Source organism: Sinohyriopsis cumingii, chromosome 9 (genome assembly GCF_028554795.1).
Source record: "Sinohyriopsis cumingii isolate HCF-2022 chromosome 9, ASM2855479v2, whole genome shotgun sequence".
In the NCBI taxonomy this organism is placed as follows: Eukaryota; Metazoa; Mollusca; class Bivalvia; order Unionida; family Unionidae; genus Sinohyriopsis; species Sinohyriopsis cumingii.
In genome coordinates, this window is record NC_142969.1 from 44,481,240 (window position 1) to 44,506,953 (window position 25,714).

The window sequence follows — 25,714 nt, forward strand, 5'->3', positions numbered from 1 at the left end:
ATGAAGAATCCAACTTCAAATTACTTCCGCAATCTGGCAGAATCACATACGTTTTGAACGGTTTATGTCAGCTTCAAAAAATTTTTTCTCTCAAAATGCCTTCCATCAACTTTCCATCGGCGGTTCTACTATTGCAATATACCAGCATTTCATTCGGAAACCTCAACAGTTGAACAGAACATGGAAGCTTTGGGGATGATAAAATCGTATTCTATTAATATGGATCAAGCATCTGTTATTACATATTTGGTCCTCAATGTGGTTGCCGTGGGCTCAATGTTGGGCTTGGAATGATTGGCTATCTTCCAACAGTATAACTATTCTGGATTCCATGGTACATGCTAGGGAATTGGTCTCCAGAATGGCTCGGGACTTGAACAGACCGGCTCAACATATTTTAGACAATGCCGTCACAGCTGCTTCGAATTTACAATCTGCGGCACGAGATGCACTGCTGTTCACCTCCACCTTCCTTATGGATCATCGTCACAACCGTAATGTTATCCTCTTCTTTGTAACGGCCATATTGACGAAATACACAAACAAATCACTAAGGAGATGAATTTTCCCGCGATTCAACCTTAATACCGATACAGGGACGTTTCGGGAAACCAGCAAAAGATTTAAGGGACACGACTCGAACGCAAACATCTGACATGTTGTCCTATCGTTGTTCCTCACGTCGTAAACCGTAGTTCCTGCTAAGCAATGAGGACAAAATACAGAATAATATCAATTGCTTACGCTAAATGTTTCCCTTCACGGCCACTTCTACCTCTCAAAAAATGACATCGTTTCCCACATATCCTTAAGGCTTCAATTCTTTGCTGTCGAATGGATCAATATTTGCCATGAAGATCATTGAACTCCAGAAGTGGTTTCCAAGGCACTTTGTATTCTTTCAAAACATCTCCTCTGTCCAGAGTATAATTAGCCACAACATTCGAACAGACCCATTCAAAGCCACCACCTTGCAATTAGAAATAAACGACCTTCGGCAGAACAGATGAGTATGAATCGTTGGAAATATAATTTCCCAAGTATTTTATTCCATTTTGTTCTTTGTCCAACTAAAGACAAACGGAAATTTGCGCCCTGTCATCAGCCTAAGCACACTCAATCTGTTCATTCACTCTCCTTGGTTATCGATTGTAAAAACCACGATACATTCTGAATGTCGTTCAAGAGGGAGACTTCGCAGTCAGCGTGGACTTAAAGACCGTTATCTTCACATCCCTATTAAGGGGGGCTTCCAGGAAGTTTCTGCGATATGCCTACACCGATATCGTTTATCAATTCTGAGCGCCCCCATTTGGATTCACCATCAGTGCCTGGGGCTTCACTTGTCTGATCAACCGTGATATTGATCATGACGGCATCATCAAGTTACCTGGCCAACATACTGCGAAAACATCAGGGGAGTTATATATTAGAACATGATAAATTAACCCTTGTCACATTGATTACAATCTGGGTTTTCCCGTCAAGAAAGACCAATACGACCTAGCACCATTTCAACAATATGTTCATCTAGGCATGGAACTCAGCACACAGGTAATAAGAATACGTCTTCCTTTAGAACGGGCATTAAAATCAGGACCATGATGGCTTCATTACTAAAGAGGGAATCTCTCTTCGCACGGGAATTGCGTCGTCTTTTGCGCTTTAACAGCAGAGAATCTCGTCATCCTAAGGTCGCGTTGATATGCGCCTTTGCAAATGATTATTTGTTCCCAATGGAAGCCAAACGTTTGCCCACTGGACCAACTGCTTCCCTTGTTGCACAAATATGAGATACCATCTGCGGACTTGAAGCGACCTAACTTGACTCACAGCAGGTATATCTCTGCAAGGTCAACAGCCAGAGATCACAGTCTGTACTGATGCAAGTATCAGGGGACCGGCATTACATGCAGTTCTCACAACACTGTTAAGTTTCACTTATGACGTTTCCTTCTTTCAATGCCAAGAACAGGCTTCCGTCCATAGGTAACAAAACGTTTGTACTGAAATCATTATCTACTCGACACGTCCATTCATAACCATATACCGGATCCAGTACGGATCTGTGCAGTTATATTATCCTGTCCCTGTTTGAGGGTTAAAATTAGGCGTGATCACCCTTGACGCAACGGCTTCAAGCCGTTGCGTCGAGGGTGATTACGCCTAATTTTAACCCTCAAACAGGGACAGGATGATATAATTGCACAGATCTGTTCGTTCTGGATTAGGTGGATTATTCACTCTGCATATCGAGAAATAACTCAGATGAAATTGTTACGTATTTAGGCTCACAAGGTTAGAGCAGTTGCCACTAGCACCGCCTTTGGCCGGAACTGTTCTCTAATGATAGTATTCATGCCGTCCGATGGAGATCTGAGTCCACATTCTCCAGTTTTTACCTCAGAAATCCTTCATCAAAAAATGTTCGACCATGTACGGCCCTTAGCCGTATCGCAACAGGTTGCCTTTCCAGGTCGTTCGACAGCTACTTAAAACTTGGCTTCACGACCTCTGCTGGATTTGTGTGAGAAAAAATGTTCCACATTTGAAGCCGCTCACCGACAGATGGAGTCTTTTCCAATCGGGTAACATAGAAGCTGTCTCACATACTTTAAGGGACTTACACTCCACTTCTTACCTATTCTTCTAAGGTATTAAGATTGAGTAACGTATTTGAAGGAGAAACTATTTTTTTCTAGGAAAATGTTTCTTCATGAATACTTACCAAGACATAATACACAAACACCTTCCCAGTTCTCCCGGAGTTGCATGCATATAGAGAGCGTGCCTTACGCTGCATTTGTAACTGAGATATTCATAGGTTATGCTGGCAGTCCCTATAGCATGTACTATATCAATCACTCGGCCAAACACCTGATCACTTTTAGCTCTTTTAACCAAACGTTTTATCTCGGAGCGTTGGATTTGCAAGGTAATAATATTTCTCCTAAGGTTTTATGATTGAGTAAGTATTTGGCGAAGAAACACATGTTACTAGATAAAAATTACTTTGTGGAAGGGTTTATGTTCCTCATGTTTGAGTGTAATTAATTAGTTGCAGTCGTTCGATATTTAAATTTAGTTGGCAATATACGGTCATTATTGTGATTAATTGCCGTAAAACACACCAACATACTTACATATCTAAAGCTACAATTTGGCAGCTATCATTCATGGAATCATTCATCCTTGTATTTCAGATATAGATGAGTGTGCATATGCTAATCAGAGCTGTACGAATGCTATAAACTGTATAAATACCCCGGGAAATTGGACATGTATATGTGAAAATGGATTCGAGGAGAATGCGTTGAATTCTTCCAAACAGTGCACAGGTAATCATTTTCAATATTCCACTAAAGTTTAGATATCACAGTAACTTGTATACCCATAGGTGATGGAATATGTTGTTGGTTTGTTTTTGGTAACCATGTTTTCCATCGATCGCAATGGCTCTTGAACAGTAAAATGGATTGATAGACACAGTCACATATCAGCAAGGGGTCTCGACACAGGTGAATCTGCGCCAAACACACGTTGTCAACTAGTTTTCCACCTCCATGCCCCTCTTTACCCCTCCCCCTTCACCGCTGCTTGACATCTGTAAAGATAGCTTAACATCTTTACATAACTTTCAAAAATAAAGTAACTGTTTTAATGGCAGATGCTCTCAACACCACAAAAAGTCCAGTTTGATATAAATATTGAAATTTAAGTACCATTCTGTATAGTTAATTATATTATTCTGAGGGAAATAATTCCAGATTTCGTATATATACTAGCGGCCACGACACACTTATCAAGTAGCATTCGAGTATCACTCAGAAAATATGTAAGACGCACAGGAGTTTGGGAAGAATATAGATGGAGAATTTTTCAGATCTAATCGAGTTAGAGAAACGACTCGAGAGACCACGAAAGAGGTATATGCTTGTATAGTTCTGTGGATCCGTGGAGGAGAATATGCGAATGAAGGTGCTGAAGGTAGAGAAATGGAAATAGAAATAGTGCACCTTAGAAATTTAGAACTAGATCACACAGGGGCACCAGATGATTATGAGAACGTTGTTAACCACTATGCACCTACTCCAAAAGGCATGTATATGAAATAGTTCAATAGATTTCAAAGGGCTAATGAATAATTTTAAACTGATGGAGTGTCAAGTGTGCTGATATCATGCGCATTCAGCGGGAAGATGTCCTTCTCAAGAACAGAGAAGATCGTGTGATCCTCGACAGCCAACCGGAAGACATTTACGCGACCGCTATGCTAAATCTATTGCTGGCAGCATCATGAGGTCCAAGACCCAAGGCACAAAATCCTGGTCCTACTTAGAGTTGGAGAGCTTAACTATATCACATAGTGGTTAGTTATTTAAACATAATCAATGTATGCATGCAAAACAATAATGCATTAATGCCGGTAGTATTTACTGTTGAAGTAAATATATTTTTATTGTATTTGCAGGCTGTAACAAAGCAGCATAAATGTATTTATCTCCATTTACCAACCTTGTGCACAATAAAACTCAATTTTGTATAACATATACTGGACTTGCATTGTCTATTCTGCGAGTAGCAAGGCAAGTGATGTAACAGATGCAAGTCAACACGGCCTTGGTGCATTTCTGTATCAGATTCAAGAGGGTATCAAGCGAGTAATCAGTTTTGCCAGCAGAGAGTTAACAAAAAGTGAGAGAAATTATTCAGCGAATCGACTGGAATTCCTAGCATGAAAATGGGCAATCACTGAGAAATTCAATGATTACCTTTATGGAAAGTACTTTACCGTGTACAATGACAACAATCCGCTCACACATATTATTACATCAGCAAAACTTGATGCCACTGGGCATCGATGGTTAGCTGCTCTAGTTGCTTACAACTTTGACATCCTTTACAGAGCCGGATCGAGGAATTCGGACGCGGACGGTCTATCTCGGTTGCCATGTGTAGAGTGGAGGGGCAGCACCGAGGATATGAAGACTATTACCAAAGAGACCGTACACGCTCTCTGTTATTTTGCTAGTGCCCTACCATTTGTTGAAAGTCTTTGTCTGTCTGCAGATGTTGTTGACGACATTGACTCTGGTTCTGTAATTGCCGCAATGACAGATAGAGATAGAGACAGATAGAGAGTCCAAGGATCCGGTTATAAGGGAATGGGTAAAGCATGTACGAGACAAAGGAAAGCCTTATCGACAAACCCGACCTACTGGAAGTGATCATTCAGCATTATTTCGGACCTTTGACAATTTATGCATGCGAAGAGGTGTTCTATATCGGAGGACAAGTGCTGATGATCATGATCAACTACAGCTGGTACTTCCCAAGTCTCACCGTGAGGAGGTCATATACTACTTACATGATGACTGCGGCCATTTACTCAGAGACAAGACACTATCTCTCCTAACGGATAGATTCTATTGGCCGCTTATGGCAAAAGATGTGACAGCATTGATTCAAAAATGCCGTCGTTGCATGCTTAGAAAATTGTCAACGGATGTTCGAGCACCACTCGTCAACATAGTGACCACACAGCCATTGGAACTCGTTTGCATCGATTTTCTGACTTTTGAGATGTCCAAAGAAGGTTACCAAAATATACTGGTTATTACATATCACTTTACCAGGTATGCACTGGCCATTCCGACAAGAAACCAGACATGTCTTGCGGGAAACTCAAGAAAAACAGAAGAGTGCATATGACATGAAAGCAAGACCTTCAACTCTTCAGCCTGGGGAGAGGGTTCTTGTGAAGATCGTGGCACTTGATGAAAAACACAAAATTGCTGATCGCTGGGAGACTAATGTTTACAATGTGGAATCCCAACAAAACCCGGATAGCCCAGTATACGTTGTACGATCGAAAGATGGCATTGGACACAAACGCACTCTTCTTAGGAATTTGAAGTCGGAGCATAATAATCGTAAGCAAGAGAAACAAGCTTTCAAGTCTGCGACATTCAAGGCTAGAAATTCACCCAAGAAAAATTTAAGGGAAACAGATTCCGAACAGGATAAAAAGAATTTAATATCGCTTTATCTTCCAAGTGATACTTAAATTATTGGTGTATCTGGTGGTTCAGAAAACGGAAGATACGGGAGATATGTCTGTCAGGAACAGTGCTGAAGATGATTTAGCCGGCGAAAATTCAATTACAGACTCCTCCAGTGAGAGTCTTAGAGTGGATGATGAAACGTCTTGAAACCAAGATGATGATAATATCAGTGTGGGAGGAGAGTTGGTTTTAGCTAGTGCAGCTGATGATAATGAGCAGAGTGGTCATACTGAAGAACAGTCTGGAGCTATGAATCCAGAAGAGACTGTAATCAACATTGATAATGACTCTGCAGTACCAGTTCACACCAGGTTTGAGAGCCCAGTAACGTAGTAGTTACTTAGCAGTTACGAACAGAGAAGAGTTCATTGCCTGTTCCAGCACCACGACGTTCTAGTCGAGTGACGAGTGACGAAGTCACCCTCATGGATGACCTCTGGAGATTATGTGATGTCCCAAGCCGTTAATGAGCCAGTCTGGCTAACAAATGCCCGTATCCTCCAGTCATTGCACACAAACACAAATCATTTCCAAAGCCATAAGTTCCATCATGGTGGAATAGATGATGAGGACAACATTTAAATGTGTGGAGGGAAGCTACTACACCATTTATTTATAAATTATCTATCTAGAGAGATAGTGGGCCAAATAAACCTAAACACAACAATCAGTGTGTAAAGCAAAAGTCGAGAGCAGACAGACAGACGGACAAGCGTATGCACAGACCGATAGGCTCATAAACGAATATGCAGGTTGATAACCTATTAAGCGTACTAAAATACATCAACATACATTCCAGAGAAATATACAGAGTACATATAAAATACACTGTTACATTAACCATTTTATAAATCTATTTACCTTATCATATGGAACAAAGGTCAAGTAACATTTTCCCTGAAGCAAAAGAATCATCAGGCACTTTTCTTACTGCAATGCCATGACCAGCACCCTTCAATGGAATGACCACCACTAATATGATGTTCATACTACTCTATTTATACAGACAAGTAGAAAACTATCCGATTAGAAAGGTACTTACAACTTGTCATACAATAGAACAATCCAGCATGAACAGTAATCAGGGTAGCTTTATTGCTCAGTGAACAAAACTCAAACAGGTAATCCTGGTTCAAGGTTGCCTAAATGTCTAAATATGTGTAAGATGAGAATAACACAATAATTGCAACTGATGACTTTATTTCACTCATCAATTAACATTACATAAAATAATAAAATACTTACCTCTGCCTAATTAAAACATGAATATATAAAATTATAAAATATATGCTCCTGCTACAGTTACGTTGTACAAGCGCCGAAAAAGAAATGACTTAACCGATTCACCAATAAGGAGTAATCGCCAGTAGCCAAGCGGTGGAATGCAATTGCTATGAAGGATGTTGCTGATGGCGACATTTATAGTAGCGAACGTTACCATTCAAGTGGGTAAGGACATAAAGCTAGTAGTCCACAAAGGCCACAGGTGGCCTGATGGCCCCCATGTCGCGGGATAAGAACAAGAACACTTTTCCACAAGGAGACAGGAATGGCTACTAGCCGAGTTTTCAGCGTATCGCGAAAATCTGTGGGTTTGGAAAGCGCGAAATCAAACAGATTACGGCACAAACAGACAAGGCCTCACAGTAAAGTGGAGTAACAAATTGATAGGTTAACTTACAAAAACAACACACACAAATTCGTGTGCGCAGTCACACTACATGAGCAGGTCGCCATAGAAAATAAAAGATTACCCCGGCACAAGCCTCATTCACAGTGCGGAGAACGATAAGGGACAAGCCATGACATACGAGAAGTGGAAACCTAGAAGATGAAAGCAGGCCACAGTTAAAGGTTGCCAGTGTTAACCAAGAAGCTCTTCGAACCCGCTTAGAGAGAGACCATTAACATATTTCTTCTTGAGAATAAAACCCTAACCCAGAGGCTGAGAACGCTCTTCCGCTAACAGGGACTTAGTTTAGCTTCAATTCTTACCGAGCTGTGGTTTATCATAAGTAAAATGCACTCGAACGAACAGGCTGGGTGTCATACCGCCTGCACAAGCGTTAACTCCAACACCTAAACCAAATCCTGGCGTCTCGAAAGATTGGATATAAACGAATCTAGATTAGAATGCCTGGATGCTGAAACTGATGGCAGAAAAAGCCCCTTGATTCTGGGTTTGGATTTAAGTCACTCAATATATGCCACGCGGCATCGGCCAATGGTGGACCTATTTACGACAAGGTGAAATGTTAAACTTCAATACATTATCTCACCAGTCCTGGATGCGTCAGTATGACTCATTCCGAAAGTGATACAGACACCAGAAGGATCGGAGTGTCTCCCATCTTGACCACTCCACTCAAATGGGAAAAATCTTGGACCTCAACAGAATGTCCAGGAAAATCGAGATATTTCCTCATCTGTTCAAGCAACCACGACGGCTGGTATTTCATCGCAAACCAGAGTTACTGACCGTGCAATCCTAGATCTTACTTAACAAGATCTAAGGAACGAAGTCGTTTTTAGAACCATTGTGAAGAAATCATTCAAACAGGATGACCTCCACCATAAAAGCATACGAAGGCGAATGGAATACCTTTACACTGTGGTGCGCAAACTGACATTAAATACCACTGCACACATCAATACCTCGTTATCTAACTTCCTACATTTGGCTCTTTGATGAAAAAAAAGCTAGCATCAATCACAACGAAAACTGTCGTTCCATAATCACTCACAAACTGCATCATCACGGAATGGAGGATATCGGACAAAATAAAGACGTATCCGATCTTTGGTAAATTTGTATTACCTCCCTTCAAGGCGGTTGGCACCTTGCCCAAATATATCACGGGTACTAACCTAGCTGAAGAAGACATCATTTGAGCTGCTCTCATATAAGACCAAATTCCTCGCTCCTCATTGCATGTATTAGCTGATTCTGCCTGCAGTTTTCCAATTATATTTTATTTGTGCGTGGTTGTCTTTTTATAGTATTCTTGGTTTAGACCGTTTAATTGCAATGCTATAAGGTTGCGTATCCAGTAAGATTCCTTTTCTTTCCTGTTTTCGGAACTCTAGCTGGATTTGCGAGCTTTTGCGGCCTACATCAGGAAAACTAGAAATCTTTTCACTTAAATATTTGTTTTCATTTTGCTTATTAGTCACTCGCCTATAATTACCATTAAAACAATCGAAATAATTACACCAATTTACGTGCAAAAACAGATTGTGATATGGCTTATAGGTTTGTGGGTCGATATAGACAGATATTCAGGGCCATCAGTCAACCTGAAGCCAGCTAGTCGAACATGAAACATTTTCAAGCTTTGATAATAGTAGAAATAGTTATGTACAGTTTTGTCATTTCATCACGAAACCCCGGACGGCCGAGTGGTCTAAAGGCCATGCCTTTAGTGTTTAATGCCATCCCACCATCCTACCTCTCTCCGCCAATGTGGGTATGTGAGAAAGGTAGCAGTAGCTTCCCGCAGTTTGGTGATTCCTATCGGGGTTTCCCTAGTTTTTTCCTCCACCACTTTTACTGGACGTTATGTATAGCCTTAAACTCCAAAATAAAGCAACAACAACATAACTTCAACCATTTTTGTTTGTTTTGTCTCTTCTTCGTGTTTGCCTAATAACAAGAATTAATTGGAGTTTTGCGCTGTTCGTTCGTTGTCAGTATATATATATATATATATATATATATATATATATATATATATATATATATATATATATATATATATATATATATATAAAATAGAGGGAGAGAGAGAGGAGGTAGAAAAAGAGAGGGAAGGAGGGAGAGAAGCAACAAGCTTTTTTGTAATATTCAACACATACTTGATTTCCGATTAGCGTAGAAAACAAAGTGAAAATGTATATGAAAAAAAGCTTACGGCATTGCGTATTAAATCCCCCAAAATCTTAGAATTACAGATACAAGTCCTAATAACTAAAATTCTCTGAATAAACTTTAGTAGAACTCTAAATCAAATCCAATGTTAAAGGTGTTGGTGTACATGTGGTGGACCGTATAATGCTGATGTGCCAATAGTCTTGTTTTGGATCACAATAATACAATCCAACAATAAAATTCTCATTTTTTAAATTTCAGTATAAATTCAAGTCTCTATTTCAAGAATGTTAGTTATGAAGAGCACCTTGCACTGACAGAGAAGACACACAAAATTAAATAATTTGAAGAAATAAATTCCATCGCATATTAGTTACAACATGATAAAACTGATCCTGTCAAAAGCCAATATCTTAGAGTACGAATGATTACTTTTTCCAGTAACAGGACTATAATCTTCTATCTAACTTCAAATCACAATTAATATTTTCTAAAATAAAAAACATTATCTAATAAAAAAGACATTTTAGATGGACCATACTGTATACAAAATAAACATATTAGCTACTATTATAAGTCTGTTACTAAATTATAAAATTGAATGTGTATGAAACAGCAGATAGACCTGACAGTCCACAGGGAGTTTCCAAAGTTCCAGACTCAAATTGATATAAACATGTTTACTACAAAATCAAAATCAATAATTCAGGTCAGGTAAAAATGAACTCGATTTTGGAAAAGGTCACGTCCAACATAAGATGTCTCATTATCGATAGCATAATATAAAATACAAAAAAAACCACTAGCAAAGAAACTGTTAAATTAAATGTACCTAGCACCTCCCCTCATAAATTAAAGAGACTGGCGCAATGAAAAATTGTTTTATCTATTGGTCAAATGTGCATGTGAGTAACAATTTCTTAAGATAAAATCGTACGTATAACACAAAGTATACATTAAGCAATATAAATATTTCTATACACGTGAAATTGCGTCTGCTATTATATTTTCTTTTCCATTGACGTGACTGGTGTCAATATTGTATTCCTGCAACATCAAAACGTCCGCTTAATGATCTGATTTTTGTTTTCATCAGGCTAATGCAAGTGTGTGTGTGTGTGTGTGTGTGTGTGTGTGTGTGTGTGTGTTTGTGATTTGGATTTGTAACGTAGCTTTAACAATTGTTCAGTTATATCGCTATGGTTTCTGCATTGTTGCAGTTTATAGTGATATTTTTTAGCAATGGGCCATCATGCCGCAGACATGTAGCATGATGTCTCACCCAGTCACCTTATGTTGACACCAGGCCGACTAGTCCTAAAACTAACTTCTTAATGCTGAGCACCTAGCGAAATTAAAGGGGTTATGATCACTAAACCCAATAATCGGAGAAGAAGCTGAACTATAGACTTCAAAGTGTTGCAAAGCCAGTATCAATGCCAATATTCCTTCTCGATTGTGGAAAAATGTATCTGCTACGTTTTATAATTTCTTTGAATCAATGGTGCACTCTTAAGTATGGCCTGACATTTTCCAGTCCAATGAAACATGTTTTCGTACTCAATACACTTGTCAGGGGATCATCAATTATGGAAAAAATGGAGAGAAAAAATTATGTTTGTATCCATCCACCTATAAATTGCATCAGTTGCTTTTTACTGATTGGCACAGGGAATTCAAAGATAGCCTTGACCTTAGCATGTATAGGTTTAACTTGTCCAGGTCTCGCGATATGTCCTAGAAAGGTAACACAAGCACTGCAAAACTCACATTTAGATAAATTAATTATGACATTTGCATCAGTGAGTCTGTCAAAGAATTTCCGAATTGTCTCCAATTGATCGTTCCAGGTGTTGTTGTAGATGATGACATTGATGTATGCATCACAATTATCAAAGTCAGTTGAAATCATAGTAAATAAACGTTGTAATGTACAAGGCAAACTTTTCATCCCGAACGGTATCACTTTATATTGATAATATCTAGCTGGAGTCAGGATGACGAAATTTCCCTTGCCATTTCCGTTAGCGAAATTTGTCAGAATCCTTCCAGAATGTCAAACTTGGTGACATATTTTGCATTTCGACTTGTCAACGTAGTCATGGATTCTTGGCAATGGAATTTAATCACTATTCACCTTTATATAGTCAGTGCACTTGCGAAAAGGATTATCTAGCTTCGGTACAAGTATACATTGTGAACTCCATTTACTTGTACTCGTGTCTGTGAAATCATTCTCCAGGAAAATACTGAATATTTTTTTTTCAAACATTCCTGTTTAAGAGGGTTCATCCTGTACAGATACTGTTTCACAGGTATGGAAGCTAGAACATCATGGTTCATTTCGTTTGTTCGTATATGAACATCTGGAACAAGGTGTTCATATTCAAATAATACCTGTTTTAGTTCATTTGTTTTTTGGGGGGAGGAGGCTGCAGATGTGAAAGGTTTTGATCTAGAATATTTATAGCTTCTGGATTTCAATGATTACTACAGTTCAAAGCTACTACAGTCCGATTGCATGCAACCCCTTAAATCCTAACTGTGTAGAACAGGTACAACTAAGTTATTTACATGATTAACATGGCTATGTCTATCAACATACCGGTACTTCTTTAATACATGCACATCCCAGAAGTATTATTATTATAATTTAACTCACTTATTTCTTCTTAGCTTCATATGGACCATAAGGACCATAATACCTGAAGAAAAGTTTAAAGAATGAACAAGAGAACATAATGAAAAGTTCACTCCATTGTAATTCTGTCGTACATTAATTTCAGTTTCGACTTGAATTGTTGGATGTCTTATTCATACATAATTTGCAGGAAAATTACAGACATAAAATTTGGCCCTTAATCAGATTGGACAGAGTTTGGCAGGTCAAATTGTTTTTTTGTTATAAAACAAACTTTGTCAAAGATTTTATTTATCGTTCTAGTTTTAATAGTCTTCAAATAAATTGCCTCAGGGAACCTTGTAGATGCACACTTTATGGTCAAATAGTATTGAATGCCAGACGTTGTCTTAGGTAATGGACCGACACAGTCTACAATTATTCTGCTGAATGGTTCGTCAAATGCAGGAATAGACTGCAGATGAGCTTTATGACTCTTTTGATTGGATTTTCCTAACATTTGACAAGTATGACAAAATCTACAGTATTTACAAACATCACTTTTACTTTTTGGTCAATGAAAGTGATCCGAGATGTTTTGAGAAGTCGTTTTGATCCCTAAGCCAGCGAAATGAGTTTCATGAGCAAGACAAATAATTTCCTATCTAGACGACTTTGGAACTACAACTTGATAGTTCACTTACCACCTGTCACCAGATAGTCTCCATTTTCTCATAAGGACACAAATTTAAGCAAAGTAACAAACAAGTACGTCTGTGGCTTCAATTTTGTTCATAGCCCTCTGCAACAAACAGGAGATCTCGGGATCTTTATCCTTTTGGACGACAATTGATTGCCATTTGTAACCTTGAGGTGGAATAAAGGGAATGGGTTATTAAAAGATCACTGTACCTTTTGATTGATCCAAACTAGAGGAGAATGTTTCATAGATTTTGTGGTAAGTGCTTGTTTAGCTCGAAACCTTTTTGAATTTAGGCCTTTATCATAAATTTTTGCTTGTAAATATCTTTGACTCTAGTCGTAATGTTCGACATTATTTCAGATAAATGCATACCAGATCCGTGTAAGAATGGTGCCAAATGTGAGCATGGCAATGGACCGGGATTATTTTACTGCAGGTATGTCATTATTTGTACTAGTCTAGATTGCACTTCAGATGAAATTTTTCCCGATAGTAAGATTTAGGACTAAAAACTGAGTACTTGTCTGTTTCATTATTAGATAATACATAGTTATTGACAAATGCCAAACGCAGCTAAAAGGTAACATAAGTTTTTGTAGACAAATCTCTGAGACCTTTACATGGAAATTATTAATAGCAAATCTTACAACATATACATAAATTTAGAGATCATATTGTAACATTTACCTATTGTGGTTTGGACAGTTGACAGCCACTTGCTTCTCCTTCTTTCTTTTTATAGATCAAAAAACCTTTCTTTCCTACTTGAGAACTAATATTAACTTAAATCAGTTGATTGGGGCCTGCATTTTTTTTTATTTTTTCTGGAAACTCGCACGTTATTTATGACATTTATATAAATTTGGACTGTTTTATGCTGTATTCCAGGTGCCCATCTAACTGGATTGGACCTTACTGTGCGGAGGCCAATCCACAGACGTCAATTCAAGATAATTCAGAGGCGTCCAGTGAGTACGCAATAAAATTATGAGACGAAATATTGAAACATAGATATTCATTTTAGACATAACATAGAACACATATTAGAGTTTATTTATTTTGATTTTATCAATGAATTCATTACTGTATCCTAAAATTGTCCTTACTTTTTCTGATAATGTTGATGTTTTATTCTATAATATTTTTTATCATTTTCAGAATTTCGGACAATCTTGATTGCTGTCGGTGCCAGTCTGGGGAGCATATGTCTTCTTCTGTTAATAGTCACGTGTCGGGTGTGCAGGTAAATTGGTACAAACTATAGTACGTTCCATATTAGCTAGTACCAAGAATTTAGAGAGAGACTTAGTGCGATTTTGTTACCATAGGTAAAATCTGACTAATAAACAAGAATATATTAATAGTGAAGGTTACGAGTTTCGATTCGCGATGTAAAATGAATGAACATGATCGTGTAGCTGCAAAGTTTGGTACGCAAACAGCATTTGCCGCTCTCTGTAATCGTTGCATTAATGAAGGGCTACAATTTGTGCAATGTCACAGACTGGTTGTCATTCCCTTTGTAACAAATTTATAACCTTGATCACAGACTAACAATAATAACGTAATCAGCCTAAGAAAAGTGACGCACTAAATAGCGGTACGATATTTCTACTTCGCAAATAGAACCTTAACTTAGTTGGCTGAAGTTCGACCTGTCATTACTCAAATATCACTACATGATCGATGTTGTCGCGGCGTATTACCATAATTTGATAATCTACAACCTACTACAGCAGGTGAAACAACGATTTTATCATGAAATATCTTTTGTTTATGATCAGCTCAAAATATGTCTAAAAACGTTTCATTAAATGTTTATCTAATCCCTCGGGAAAGGGGATGGAGGGACATATTTTTGTATTGTTGTATTCGAATCAAAATATACTCTTTATTTCAAGATTTATAAGAAAGTAATTTTATTCTATGTCAGATACTGTGCAATATTATAAACTGTATACCTTCCTTTTCATAAGGGGCCCCGAGTGGCCGAGTGGTCTAAAGCGCTCTTCGTTACGGATCACTGCCATCTCACCTCTGTCTGCGGCGGTTCGAGTCTAAGATTCAGCCAATGTGGGTATGTGAGAAAGCTTGCCAGTAGCTTCTCGTGGGTCGGTGGTTCTTTCCGGGGTTTTCCCGGGTTCTTCCTCCACCATTAATACTGGCCGCCATGTATAGCCTATCGTGTGCTGAAAAATGGCGTTAAACCCCACAACAACAACAACAACAAAAATCCTTTTCATAAGCCTTGCATGCTTTATGTTTATAATATCACTTTAATGCATGTCACTATCAAACATAGGATGGAGGCCAGACTTAACTCAGTACATATTTCGACAGGCATGATAAATTCGACTAGATTTTTAACATTTCAATGCTATCTTCCGTGGTGAATTGCAATAAGTACATTTAAAGTCAAATCACGTGTAATTTGATTTAAATATAATATGAATGTTAATTAGAATTACTTCATCTTTAACAACGTTTCAATCGTTTCTGACAATGATTGGGAAGTGTATTTACCGGACCACACAATCTTAGATAAGACTGGCCAAACGTAGTCTTCAGTGATTTTGATGTAAATTAATAATGTTACCTGGACAGCTTATCAATACAGGATTATACTACTGTTAGAACCGGCTGAAGACATTTAGTTCATAACTTGAGACACCATTCATTCAGAAGGAAAAGTATCAATTAGATTAAAACCAATCAAATACTTAGGCTCTTTCAATCTACCTAAACATCTGTTTAGCCTCTATTTATCCCTTTCTTTCTGTAAGTCTTTTTTATGATTACATCTTTGACAAAATAGATAATGTTTGCAGAATATAAGTAAACCTGTTTGTGTTAACATTGAACTGAGGAACTTTTTTTTGCGATGCGAAAGTCAAATGTCCTGCTGTTTGATAATTTAGAAAGGTATCTCTGAAATGCTTATATAACATCTGTGAATTCTATGATATGTTTTATCTCTATGGCCACATTGTGCATTTTGATAACATCTGGTTATATCGGGTCCTAAAGATTCCTACAGTATATAATTTTAAAAAAAACACAAAAAAACACACAAATTATTAAAGAAATGGCTAGGCTATGTTTGCTTTTGTATTTTATAGCACAGCAACACAGATACTTTAATTAGTGCATAGGAAAGTGAAGCATAGTGTCTTGCCCAATGACACGCCACCATGGAAACCCCATCCTTTCGGTCACGAATCAGGCATTCTAACCACAGTGCCACCAGCAATTATTGCCTCCATTAATCTATTTCGAAAAGTGGGAGGACGCATAGAGCCTATTCTACAATCACCCTCCCACATGTGCCTTTATGTGTAGCAATGCACGAAGGAGATCTTTCCCAAAATATTGAAAACAATTGTTTAAGCGGACCTTGATATCTCAAGACAACTTCGTAACCAATTTATGGTCTTCTTTGTTGTTGCTGTTTTTTTATTCCTTTTTACTTTTGCCTTCTCATGGCTTAAGTGTACAGTAATCTAAACATGCTGTTTTAAATTGACTGGTCTAAGGAGTATATTTTGGGTACAAGAATACCATCATGAATTAACCAGTCTTTCTTTTATGTTACAAAATAAATAGACTATTGAAAGTACTTTTTCATATTGCTCAATACTTTAGTTTAATTTTGTAACGTGTCTGAACAGAAGAACCATCTATATCCAGTTTTTTTAAAAGTATGTCATAATTGTTGGCCATGACAGGCTTGCTTTATATTATAGCCTGGTCTTAAAAAAGATCCATCATGACACTTTCTACTTTCTTTTTGATCCCTTTCGTCAAACAGACGGAACCAGTCTAGAAAGCATCCGGAACAGCGCCCTCTGTCAACTCATACGAACGATTACGAGATGAAGGAAAATAAAGGCACCTACCAGATGCCACGAGCCCACGTAAGCAACAGAGATGAACGACTCTATGCTGAGATCAAGGAAGGGAGTGAGCAACTAAAGATGGAAGATAAACAAAGTACCTTCCATATTCCACGGGCCCAAGTAAGCAACAGAGATGAACGACTCTATACCGAGATCGAGGGAGGGAGGGAACTAAATGGACTAGACGAACGCACCAGCAAGGTAAATATTCGATATGACAGCTGATTTTGATATGAAGCAATGTCTCGTATATGAAAGAAAATAATTATTACTGTTAATACACTACTCATTTATGTTAATTAGATTACTGAACTTTGTGTGATTGCTAACCATTTGTTTAGATATACAAAATGACTTGTGCCATATGTGACCAAATTATGCTTTAACTTGGATTAAGCAGCATAAAAGTCAAGATACTATCAAACAGACTTTGAGTAATATGGCACATACTTTGAAAGAATTGTAACACCGTCTTGATTGACTTTGTGTGCATTTAATGTCATGTTATTGGACTTCAAGCATTTACGTGTTCCTTCGGGAAAATAAGGCATGGTCTTCATGAAATGTATTAGGCTTGCTGTATTCTCACTTATAGTATTGCTATATTCTCACATATAGTATTGCTATATTCTCACATATAGTATTGCTATATTCTCACATATAGTATTACTATATTCTCACTTATAGTATTGTTATATTTTCAATCATAGTATTGCTATATTCTCACATATAGTATTGCTATATTCTCACATATAGTATTGCTATATTATCACTTATAGTATTGCTATATTCTCACATATAGTATTGCTATATTATCACTTATAGTATTACTATATTCTCACTTATAGTATTGTTATATTTTCAATCATAGTATTGCTATATTCTCACATATAGTATTGCTATATTCTCACATATAGTATTGCTATATTATCACTTATAGTATTGCTATATTCTCACATATAGTATTGCTATATTATCACTTATAGTATTGCTATATTCTCACACATAGTCTTTGCTATATTCTCACCTATAGCATTTGCTATATTCTCACTTATATTATTTGCTATATTCTCATGTATAGTATCATGCTATGTTCTCACATATATTATTATATGCTAAATGTTTTCCCCGTTAACTTTACATTGTCAGATTCGTGCAGTATTACCTGATACTGAACCCGCGCGCCAATACACAAATAGCATTCACGTGCATAAAGGAACTACTTTATATTGTAAATAAGCAATGGACGCAGACGCCAGCACTTTTGATTTGTAAACAAAACATGCACACTCGCGTAAGAGACGCTTTACGTTGTGGTTGTTTAAATTTGTTTCTGAATGAACTAAAACAGAGGTCTCGTGGACTGCCACATACCAACTAATTCGGCACATTCCGCGTTGATACAATGTTTCGGATTTAGGCTAGCTATAGTATACAACAGACGCAAGAAAATGTCCTTACAAATAACATACAAGTGACAAGTCGTATACTGTCTTCTTTAGCTGGTGATCAGAATGGCAAAACAAAATATACTTACACTTTTACATCCTGAATTTCCTCAAAATGTATCTGAATTATATGAGCCATGTCATAGATTCGCAATCTTGATTACACATTTCGAAACTGTGCTTTAATTTCGATGATACGTGCAATTACATCCTCCTTACTGCGTTCAAAATGAAATAGGCATTAAATTCCATAGCGTCATTTCGATAATTGCAATAAAAAGACTTCACATTTTTCCAACATTATGATTTCAAACATTCAATGACAGAAATAAACACATTTGCAGATGTCAACATGCTTATCTCTAGGTTCTTCAATCCCATGTATTTCATGTGGAATTCTCACATACAAATCCATTCCATAATCACGAAATTTCGTAGAATCGAAACAAATACCAAAATCTATTTATTCCAGATCAAATGGAAAAGTTGTTGCAGTGCACTTGAACTTAGTCGCGTGCTCGATAAAACTTTCGAACGAAAATGGTCTGTCTATTTAAAATTGAAATTTGGAGTCATATTGTGAATCAATGCGCATTGCAATAACTTGTCCATTTGATCTGGAATAAATATATTTTGGTATTTTGTTTCGATTCTACGCAAGTTCGTGATTTTGGACTGGACTCATCTCTGCAAATTGTACATGAAATACACCAGATGAAGCAGCGCGGGAGAAGCGTGTTTACATCTGTAAATGTGTTTGTTCTGTCATTGACTTGGAATAAAGTTGAAATTACAGTAAAATTTCGAAATGTTTAATCAAGCTTGAGAACTCATGACATGGCTCGTGTAATTCGGATTTTCAGAACTAAGAGAGTACATTTTGAGGAAATTCTGGATATTAAACTGTAAGTATATTTTTTGCCATTCTTATTACCAGCGAAAGGAGACAGTTTATGCCTTTATAGCTTGCACGTTATTTGTAGGTATAAGCAATTTTATGAAATCTGGTGTCTATCGCAAAATGTGTCAAAACGTTAACGTAGAATGTAGCAAAGCAGTTGGTATGTTGCAGTCAACGAAACATCTGCTTTAGTTCATTCAGAAACAAATTTAATCAACCAAAACATATTGTACCTTATATGCGAATATACATGATTTGTTTACAAAGTAGTTCCTGATACACTATTGGGCACGCGTGTCCTGCTCGTGAGTGCAATATGAAGGTGTGCAATATCGTAAAATATTGAACGATTATGATAATGTAAAGTTAACGGAGAAACAAATGAGCATATAATAATCTCACATATAGTATTAGCTATATTCTCACATACAGTATTTGCTATAGTCTCCCATAGAATATTGCTATATTCTCACATATAGTATTGCTATAGTCTCCCATAGAATATTGCTATATTCTCACATATAGTATTGCTATAGTCTTCCATAGAATATTGCCATATTCTCACATATAGCATAATCTGGAATTATTTGAATGCATTATTTCAGTATGCACTTGATTAAAAAATTGAGTTTGTTATTTGTTACTTTTGGGTCTTTAGAAAGGTTACAATTTATCTTGAATTCGGAGGGTGGTATATTGTATCTTTTGAGTGAGTGAAATGTAAACAAACACTTGTATTTGCCAAAATTATTAGCACCTTACTACAATGGTCATCATGAAAAGACATAGAAAGTATTTGATTCACCATTCTTTCAAACATTATTTAAGTCTGACACTTAGTTCTGCGATAGGTTACTCATTAAGCAATTATCAAATCAAGAGAACCATTTTGATAGAACATATACAAATCATTTAAATATCCATCGATTAAAAAAAAAAAACATTATTCAGTGCTATCGTATTAAAGGACAGTAATTTTTCGTTTGTGGCTGAGAAATCGTGTTGTCGGCACATAAACATTCATGAGTCGTTTAATACATTTGCTAATTTGTTCTGCTTGTTCAGTTATCATATGAAAATACGATGACAAACGGTACATTCTTTAAAAGTTGAAAAAGGTAGAGGTATTATAAATGTATCCATTTCTACTGCATGTCATGTACATTAACCTATATTGCATCTTTACATATAGCACGTTTCCCCGATTGTAGAGGGCGAAAGTGTTTTTATTTATGTCCCAGACATGTTGGTCTTGTTCACACCACGTTAATTCGAGCAGTAACCATGCTGTTCTTACATTCACAATTTACTGCTTACTGCAATACAAATATGCATCTTCTTAGTCAAGATCACATTACACGACCTCTAATACGAAGAATTATATTCTGGAGTTCAAATTAGTTATAACTGGTCATCATTCATTAATTAATTCTGCATTTTCAATTTTCTGCATAGCGCAACGCAGAAATGCACGTACACGTTTTCATAATGGGAATATGGTTTTGTAATGATACCAATAACTTAATTTTGAAATCTAATGATAATTTTGGTATCATAAGCATGGGGTGCACAAAGCCAGAGTTAACACAAAGGAGAAGGCCCCGAATAAAATAATCAAAGACCCAATAATTATTCTGGATTTTGAAGTTATATATATATATATATATATATATATATATATATATATATATATATATATATATATATATATATATATATATATATATATATATGACATGTTGTATGTGCAATTACTTGTATAATAATTCTGTTGTTTTTGCAGTATATTTTACTTTTTCATCAGAGAGAAATCTCGCGGAATGCGACCCATGCTTTTGTTGTCTCGAGTTGATTTTTCTCTGATCTGTGATCTCTTAGGGTATCAAATATCGCTTTAATGAAACACTAGTATGCTGTGATGAATTCTGAAGACGTAATATTCCTAAACACAAACAAAATGTTTACTGTAAAAGTAAGTCTATTAAATTATGAAATAAATCTGAATATTGTTTATATTCACTTTAAAATATATGAGACAGATTAAGGTTTTCACTTTAAAATGTATGAGTCAGATAAAGGTATTCACTTTAAAATGTAAGAGTCAGATAAAGGTATTCACTTTAAAATGTATGAGTCAGATAAAGGTTTTCACTTTAAAATGTATGAGTCAGATAAAGGTATTCACTTTAAAATGTATGAGTCAGATAAAGGTTTTCACTTTAAAATGTATGACTCAGATAAAGGTATCCACTTAAAAATGTACGAGTCAGATAAAGGTATCCACTTTAAAATGTGTGAGTCAGATAAAGGTTTTCACTTTAAAATGTATGAGTCAGATAAAGGTATTCACTTTTTAAAATGTATGAGTCAGATAAAGGTTTTCACTTTAAAATGTATGACTCAGATAAAGGTATCCACTTTAAAATGTATGAGTCAGATAAAGGTTTTCACTTTAAAATGTATGAATCAGATAAAGGTTTTCACTTTAAAATGTATGAGTCAGATAAAGATTTATGTCGTAAAGGTTAGCACCAGGTCAAGGAAATCTCTTCGAATCTACATTATTTTCTGGGGATATTTCACAAATTTCGGAAAATTATTTCGTTGTACAATAAAGTTCTTTATTAGTGAACGGCATGTAATTACATCCTTCAAAGCACTTCGTATGTACCTCTACATACGTTATCAGTCTAATTATTCAATTATTAAATGCCATTTTATTCACCTTTTGACATGTTATTGAAAATATCGCAGTTATAATTGCACGATGGCTTTCAAATCGTGTACTGCTCAGTAAATCTTTGATAATGGAGTTCGACAAAAAGTCTCTTGGAACTAAATCAGGGCTGTGTTTAGGATGTATCAAAGTTACTCCCTTAGGATGTTTTTCACGACGACGGAGTTATACGTATGTGCGCAATATAATGATAATTCAGGTCCCGGTATGCTGACAGATGGTTCGGTAGTGTTCAACATCTTATTTTGGAGGCATACAGAATGTTTAGTGATAAGAGCATAATCAGGGACAGGTACCTGGTCAACAGGAACTTTAAGTCCCAAAATAATGCATCTAAAAATCTCTTGATAGTCCATCTACTTCCAGCTATTTGTTTTACCCGAGCCAAAATTTTGTTAGTTTCTCTTGAGTCGGGTACTTAACCTGTGACAATCTCTTTATAATGTCTCCGGTCATTTTGTAATGCGAGTAGCTATTTGGAGATTTCATTTTGAATCCGTGTTTTTATCACCTGTTAACAAATGCTGTACCCATCTTGCGCAAACCATATTTTTAGTTTCAACCGAGTTATATATATATATATATATATATATATATATATATATATATATATATATATATATATATATATATATAACCAGCTGGCGAATTAAGGTATGTAATTTTACAAATATCTTCAACTCTATATCGAGCATATTTATAAGCTGCACTCTTCACAGCAGCCACTTCCCTCCCATCTAGGTCAGGTGGGTTATCTTTAATGGATTCGCAACCATTTTTCAACCGATGGAACCACCTTAGAATTATATATATATATATATATATATATATATATATATATATATATATATATATATATAGAGAGAGAGAGAGAGAGAGAGAGAGAGAGAGAGAGAGAGAGGCAGGCAGACAGACTTATAAATATGCACCAGACAGAATGTACAGTGCTATCCCTGGATTATATAGGAGACTGCTTCATAATAGTAGGCATAATTAATAGTTAATACATTAACACTAGCATACACGTTAGAGAATTTTTAATTTGTACTCTACGGGGATTCTAACCCAGGTCCACTGATAAAGGACACCCATTGCCATTCCTGCACACACCAGTCCATATTTCATCACGACTAAGCACACACCACCAAAAGTATTTTCCATCACTTTTGTAAAACACAATATTTTATTTTCCGATACTTTTGTTATTTAAAATATAGGAATCCAAACAAGGTTGATATTGTAAAGTCATCTCGGTTTAGAACCGTCAATATAAAGCGTAGTAATCAACAACAAACAATTTGTAACTTCGCACCGAATACCTCTTGCAGTAGATATCAATGATTTGTATGCATGCATTAATTAGAAAGTAATTAAAACAAATTGTGCATAGGAATGATAACGTTTAGTGGATATTAATAAAATATTTTAGCGCTTGTTTGAAACATGACCCTTTAATGGTAATTTACATCAGAGGTCATAATAATAAACACTATAGCATATTTTACCACCTGTACTCTTTATATTTATAGCAAGACAAGCTGGAAAGAGAACCGCTCACAAAGTCTTTTAAGGAAGAACATGGAGGAGCAGAGAACCGCTCTTTTCTGCACGAGGAAGCAGAAAGGAGGAGATCACAGAATCCAGGAAAGAACGGGGTTGATTACTTCTAAAAATATTACGTGTTTGAAAGTATCAGCCCATTATGTCAATTTCGAATGCTTTAATGTGTGGAATTTTAAACATGATCAACTCTAAATCTGGGCGGTAAAACATATCTTCGATAAATACAATACTGTTAACAACATCAACGAATTCTAAGCATTAATAGCATTTATACGTTTTTAACACAAAAGTAGCAAGATAATATGCTTGTGAAATTGCATGAAAATGATTTAGTAATGTGATTCTCTACTATGAAGTCAATCCAAACTGAAGATTTGTTTGTTTTGTTTCAAACGTATCGTGTATAAAGAACCTGAACGCATGTTATGTCTCGATTGCTTTCCCGGTATATATTCTCAGAATTTAAAGGAACTGCACCATTTGCCGCAGGAACCACTTACAACAGGGTCGTTATTTATCATTGTTTCTAAACAGTATTTTTCTTAATTGCAGCAGCTAAATATACCTTGCAGTATGTGCTAATTGTTAAATTGGTCAGAGAAGCTCATATAGATATATATTGTGTAAAAGAGGCAAGAGAAGTTCATTATATATATATATATATATATATATATATATATATATATATATATATATATATATATATATATATATGCATATTTTGTTTAACGGGCCAGAGAAGCTCATCATTTAAAATACATATTTTGTTGAAGGGACCAGAGAAGCTCACTAAATTATATATTTTTTCAATAACACCTCTCTTGTGTCAACAACATGAAAAAGTTTTCTTCATATTGTCAAACAATCTGAGACTATATTGGTGGACTTTCCTTTGACATTTAAGCAAAGCAATCTGGGAACGTTAGATAAAAAATGAATTTTGAATTTGCATCTTAGAATTGCATCATTGCGTTCTGTGCATTCTTATGCAAGATGAATACAGTTCTCTGTACCTAAATAAAAATATGAAATCTTAGTTTAAAATAGAAACGAAAGAAGCTATACAGTGCTTTTTAACAGAACACTGTTACAACTGTCTTCATCCTGTAACTGAGGTAAGCATAGGTAAGCGCAAGTTAGCTGCTCTCCTGAGCGCATATAGCCCCATGTGACATAGGTGAGTCCTGAAAGGTATTATCCTGGGTACAAATTATCACCTGACGTAACCTTGATAACCGAACACCTAGTACACGATTCGCAGATCAAAAATGAACAGTTATATTTTACAGCTCTATGGAGTTTCCAATCTTTGCCTGATATATTGTCTCTGATGTAAATGCTGAACAAAAAAGAAACATTAAAATATTAAATGGATAATGAACAGTGTACACATGTCATTTCTACTTACATGTACTTTCTGTCTGTGGTGAAATGTATGCGCAATAATGTTTATACTTTTTTATTAGAAAATTGTCTGAATGTCTACTTTTGCTGATAGCTAGTATCACTCCCTAAGGAAAATGTATAATTTAGCGATAACTTGATAGGATTCATCAGCGTGCACCTTGGATTTCGCACATTCGATACCATGTATCCCGATATATCCAGTGCATGTATAAGTTAATGGCGTACTTTGCCAATGAAATTATAATTGCTAAATAAAAGTAACTATTGTGATGCCTGATAGCGCTCTGTCTGGCAATCTGTTCCTTTTACGTCATGCGTGTCTTTAACACTATACTCCGGTTAAATTCATTTGTTTTTGGTATGACGCTGAGAAAAACCGTCCAGTAAACAAGTACTTTATACTTTACCAAAACTAAAATAAAAACAACAAAAAAGTAATTCTTATTTAATGCATCTAATCGATGCGCTTGAAGACTCTTCAATTTCAGCAGTTGACTTTTTGATAT

At 36.1% G+C, this 25,714-nt stretch overlaps 1 protein-coding gene across 2 annotated transcripts in view; it reads left to right on the top strand.

Moving 5' to 3' along the window:
• LOC149791658 (uncharacterized) overlaps positions 1-25,714 on the top strand; it is a 191,152-nt gene that overhangs the window by 163,093 nt on the left and 2,345 nt on the right. For both annotated transcript variants that reach the window (XM_089970214.1, XM_089970213.1), the window contains 6 exons: positions 3,204-3,338; positions 13,617-13,692; positions 14,145-14,224; positions 14,415-14,499; positions 17,065-17,353; positions 23,768-25,714. The exon at positions 23,768-25,714 is cut by the window's right edge and continues 2,345 nt beyond it. In XM_089970214.1, coding sequence (XP_089826340.1) covers positions 3,204-3,338; positions 13,617-13,692; positions 14,145-14,224; positions 14,415-14,499; positions 17,065-17,353; positions 23,768-23,908 — 806 coding nt within the window. In that variant the 3' untranslated portion in view covers positions 23,909-25,714. The remainder of the gene's footprint in view (positions 1-3,203; positions 3,339-13,616; positions 13,693-14,144; positions 14,225-14,414; positions 14,500-17,064; positions 17,354-23,767) is intronic.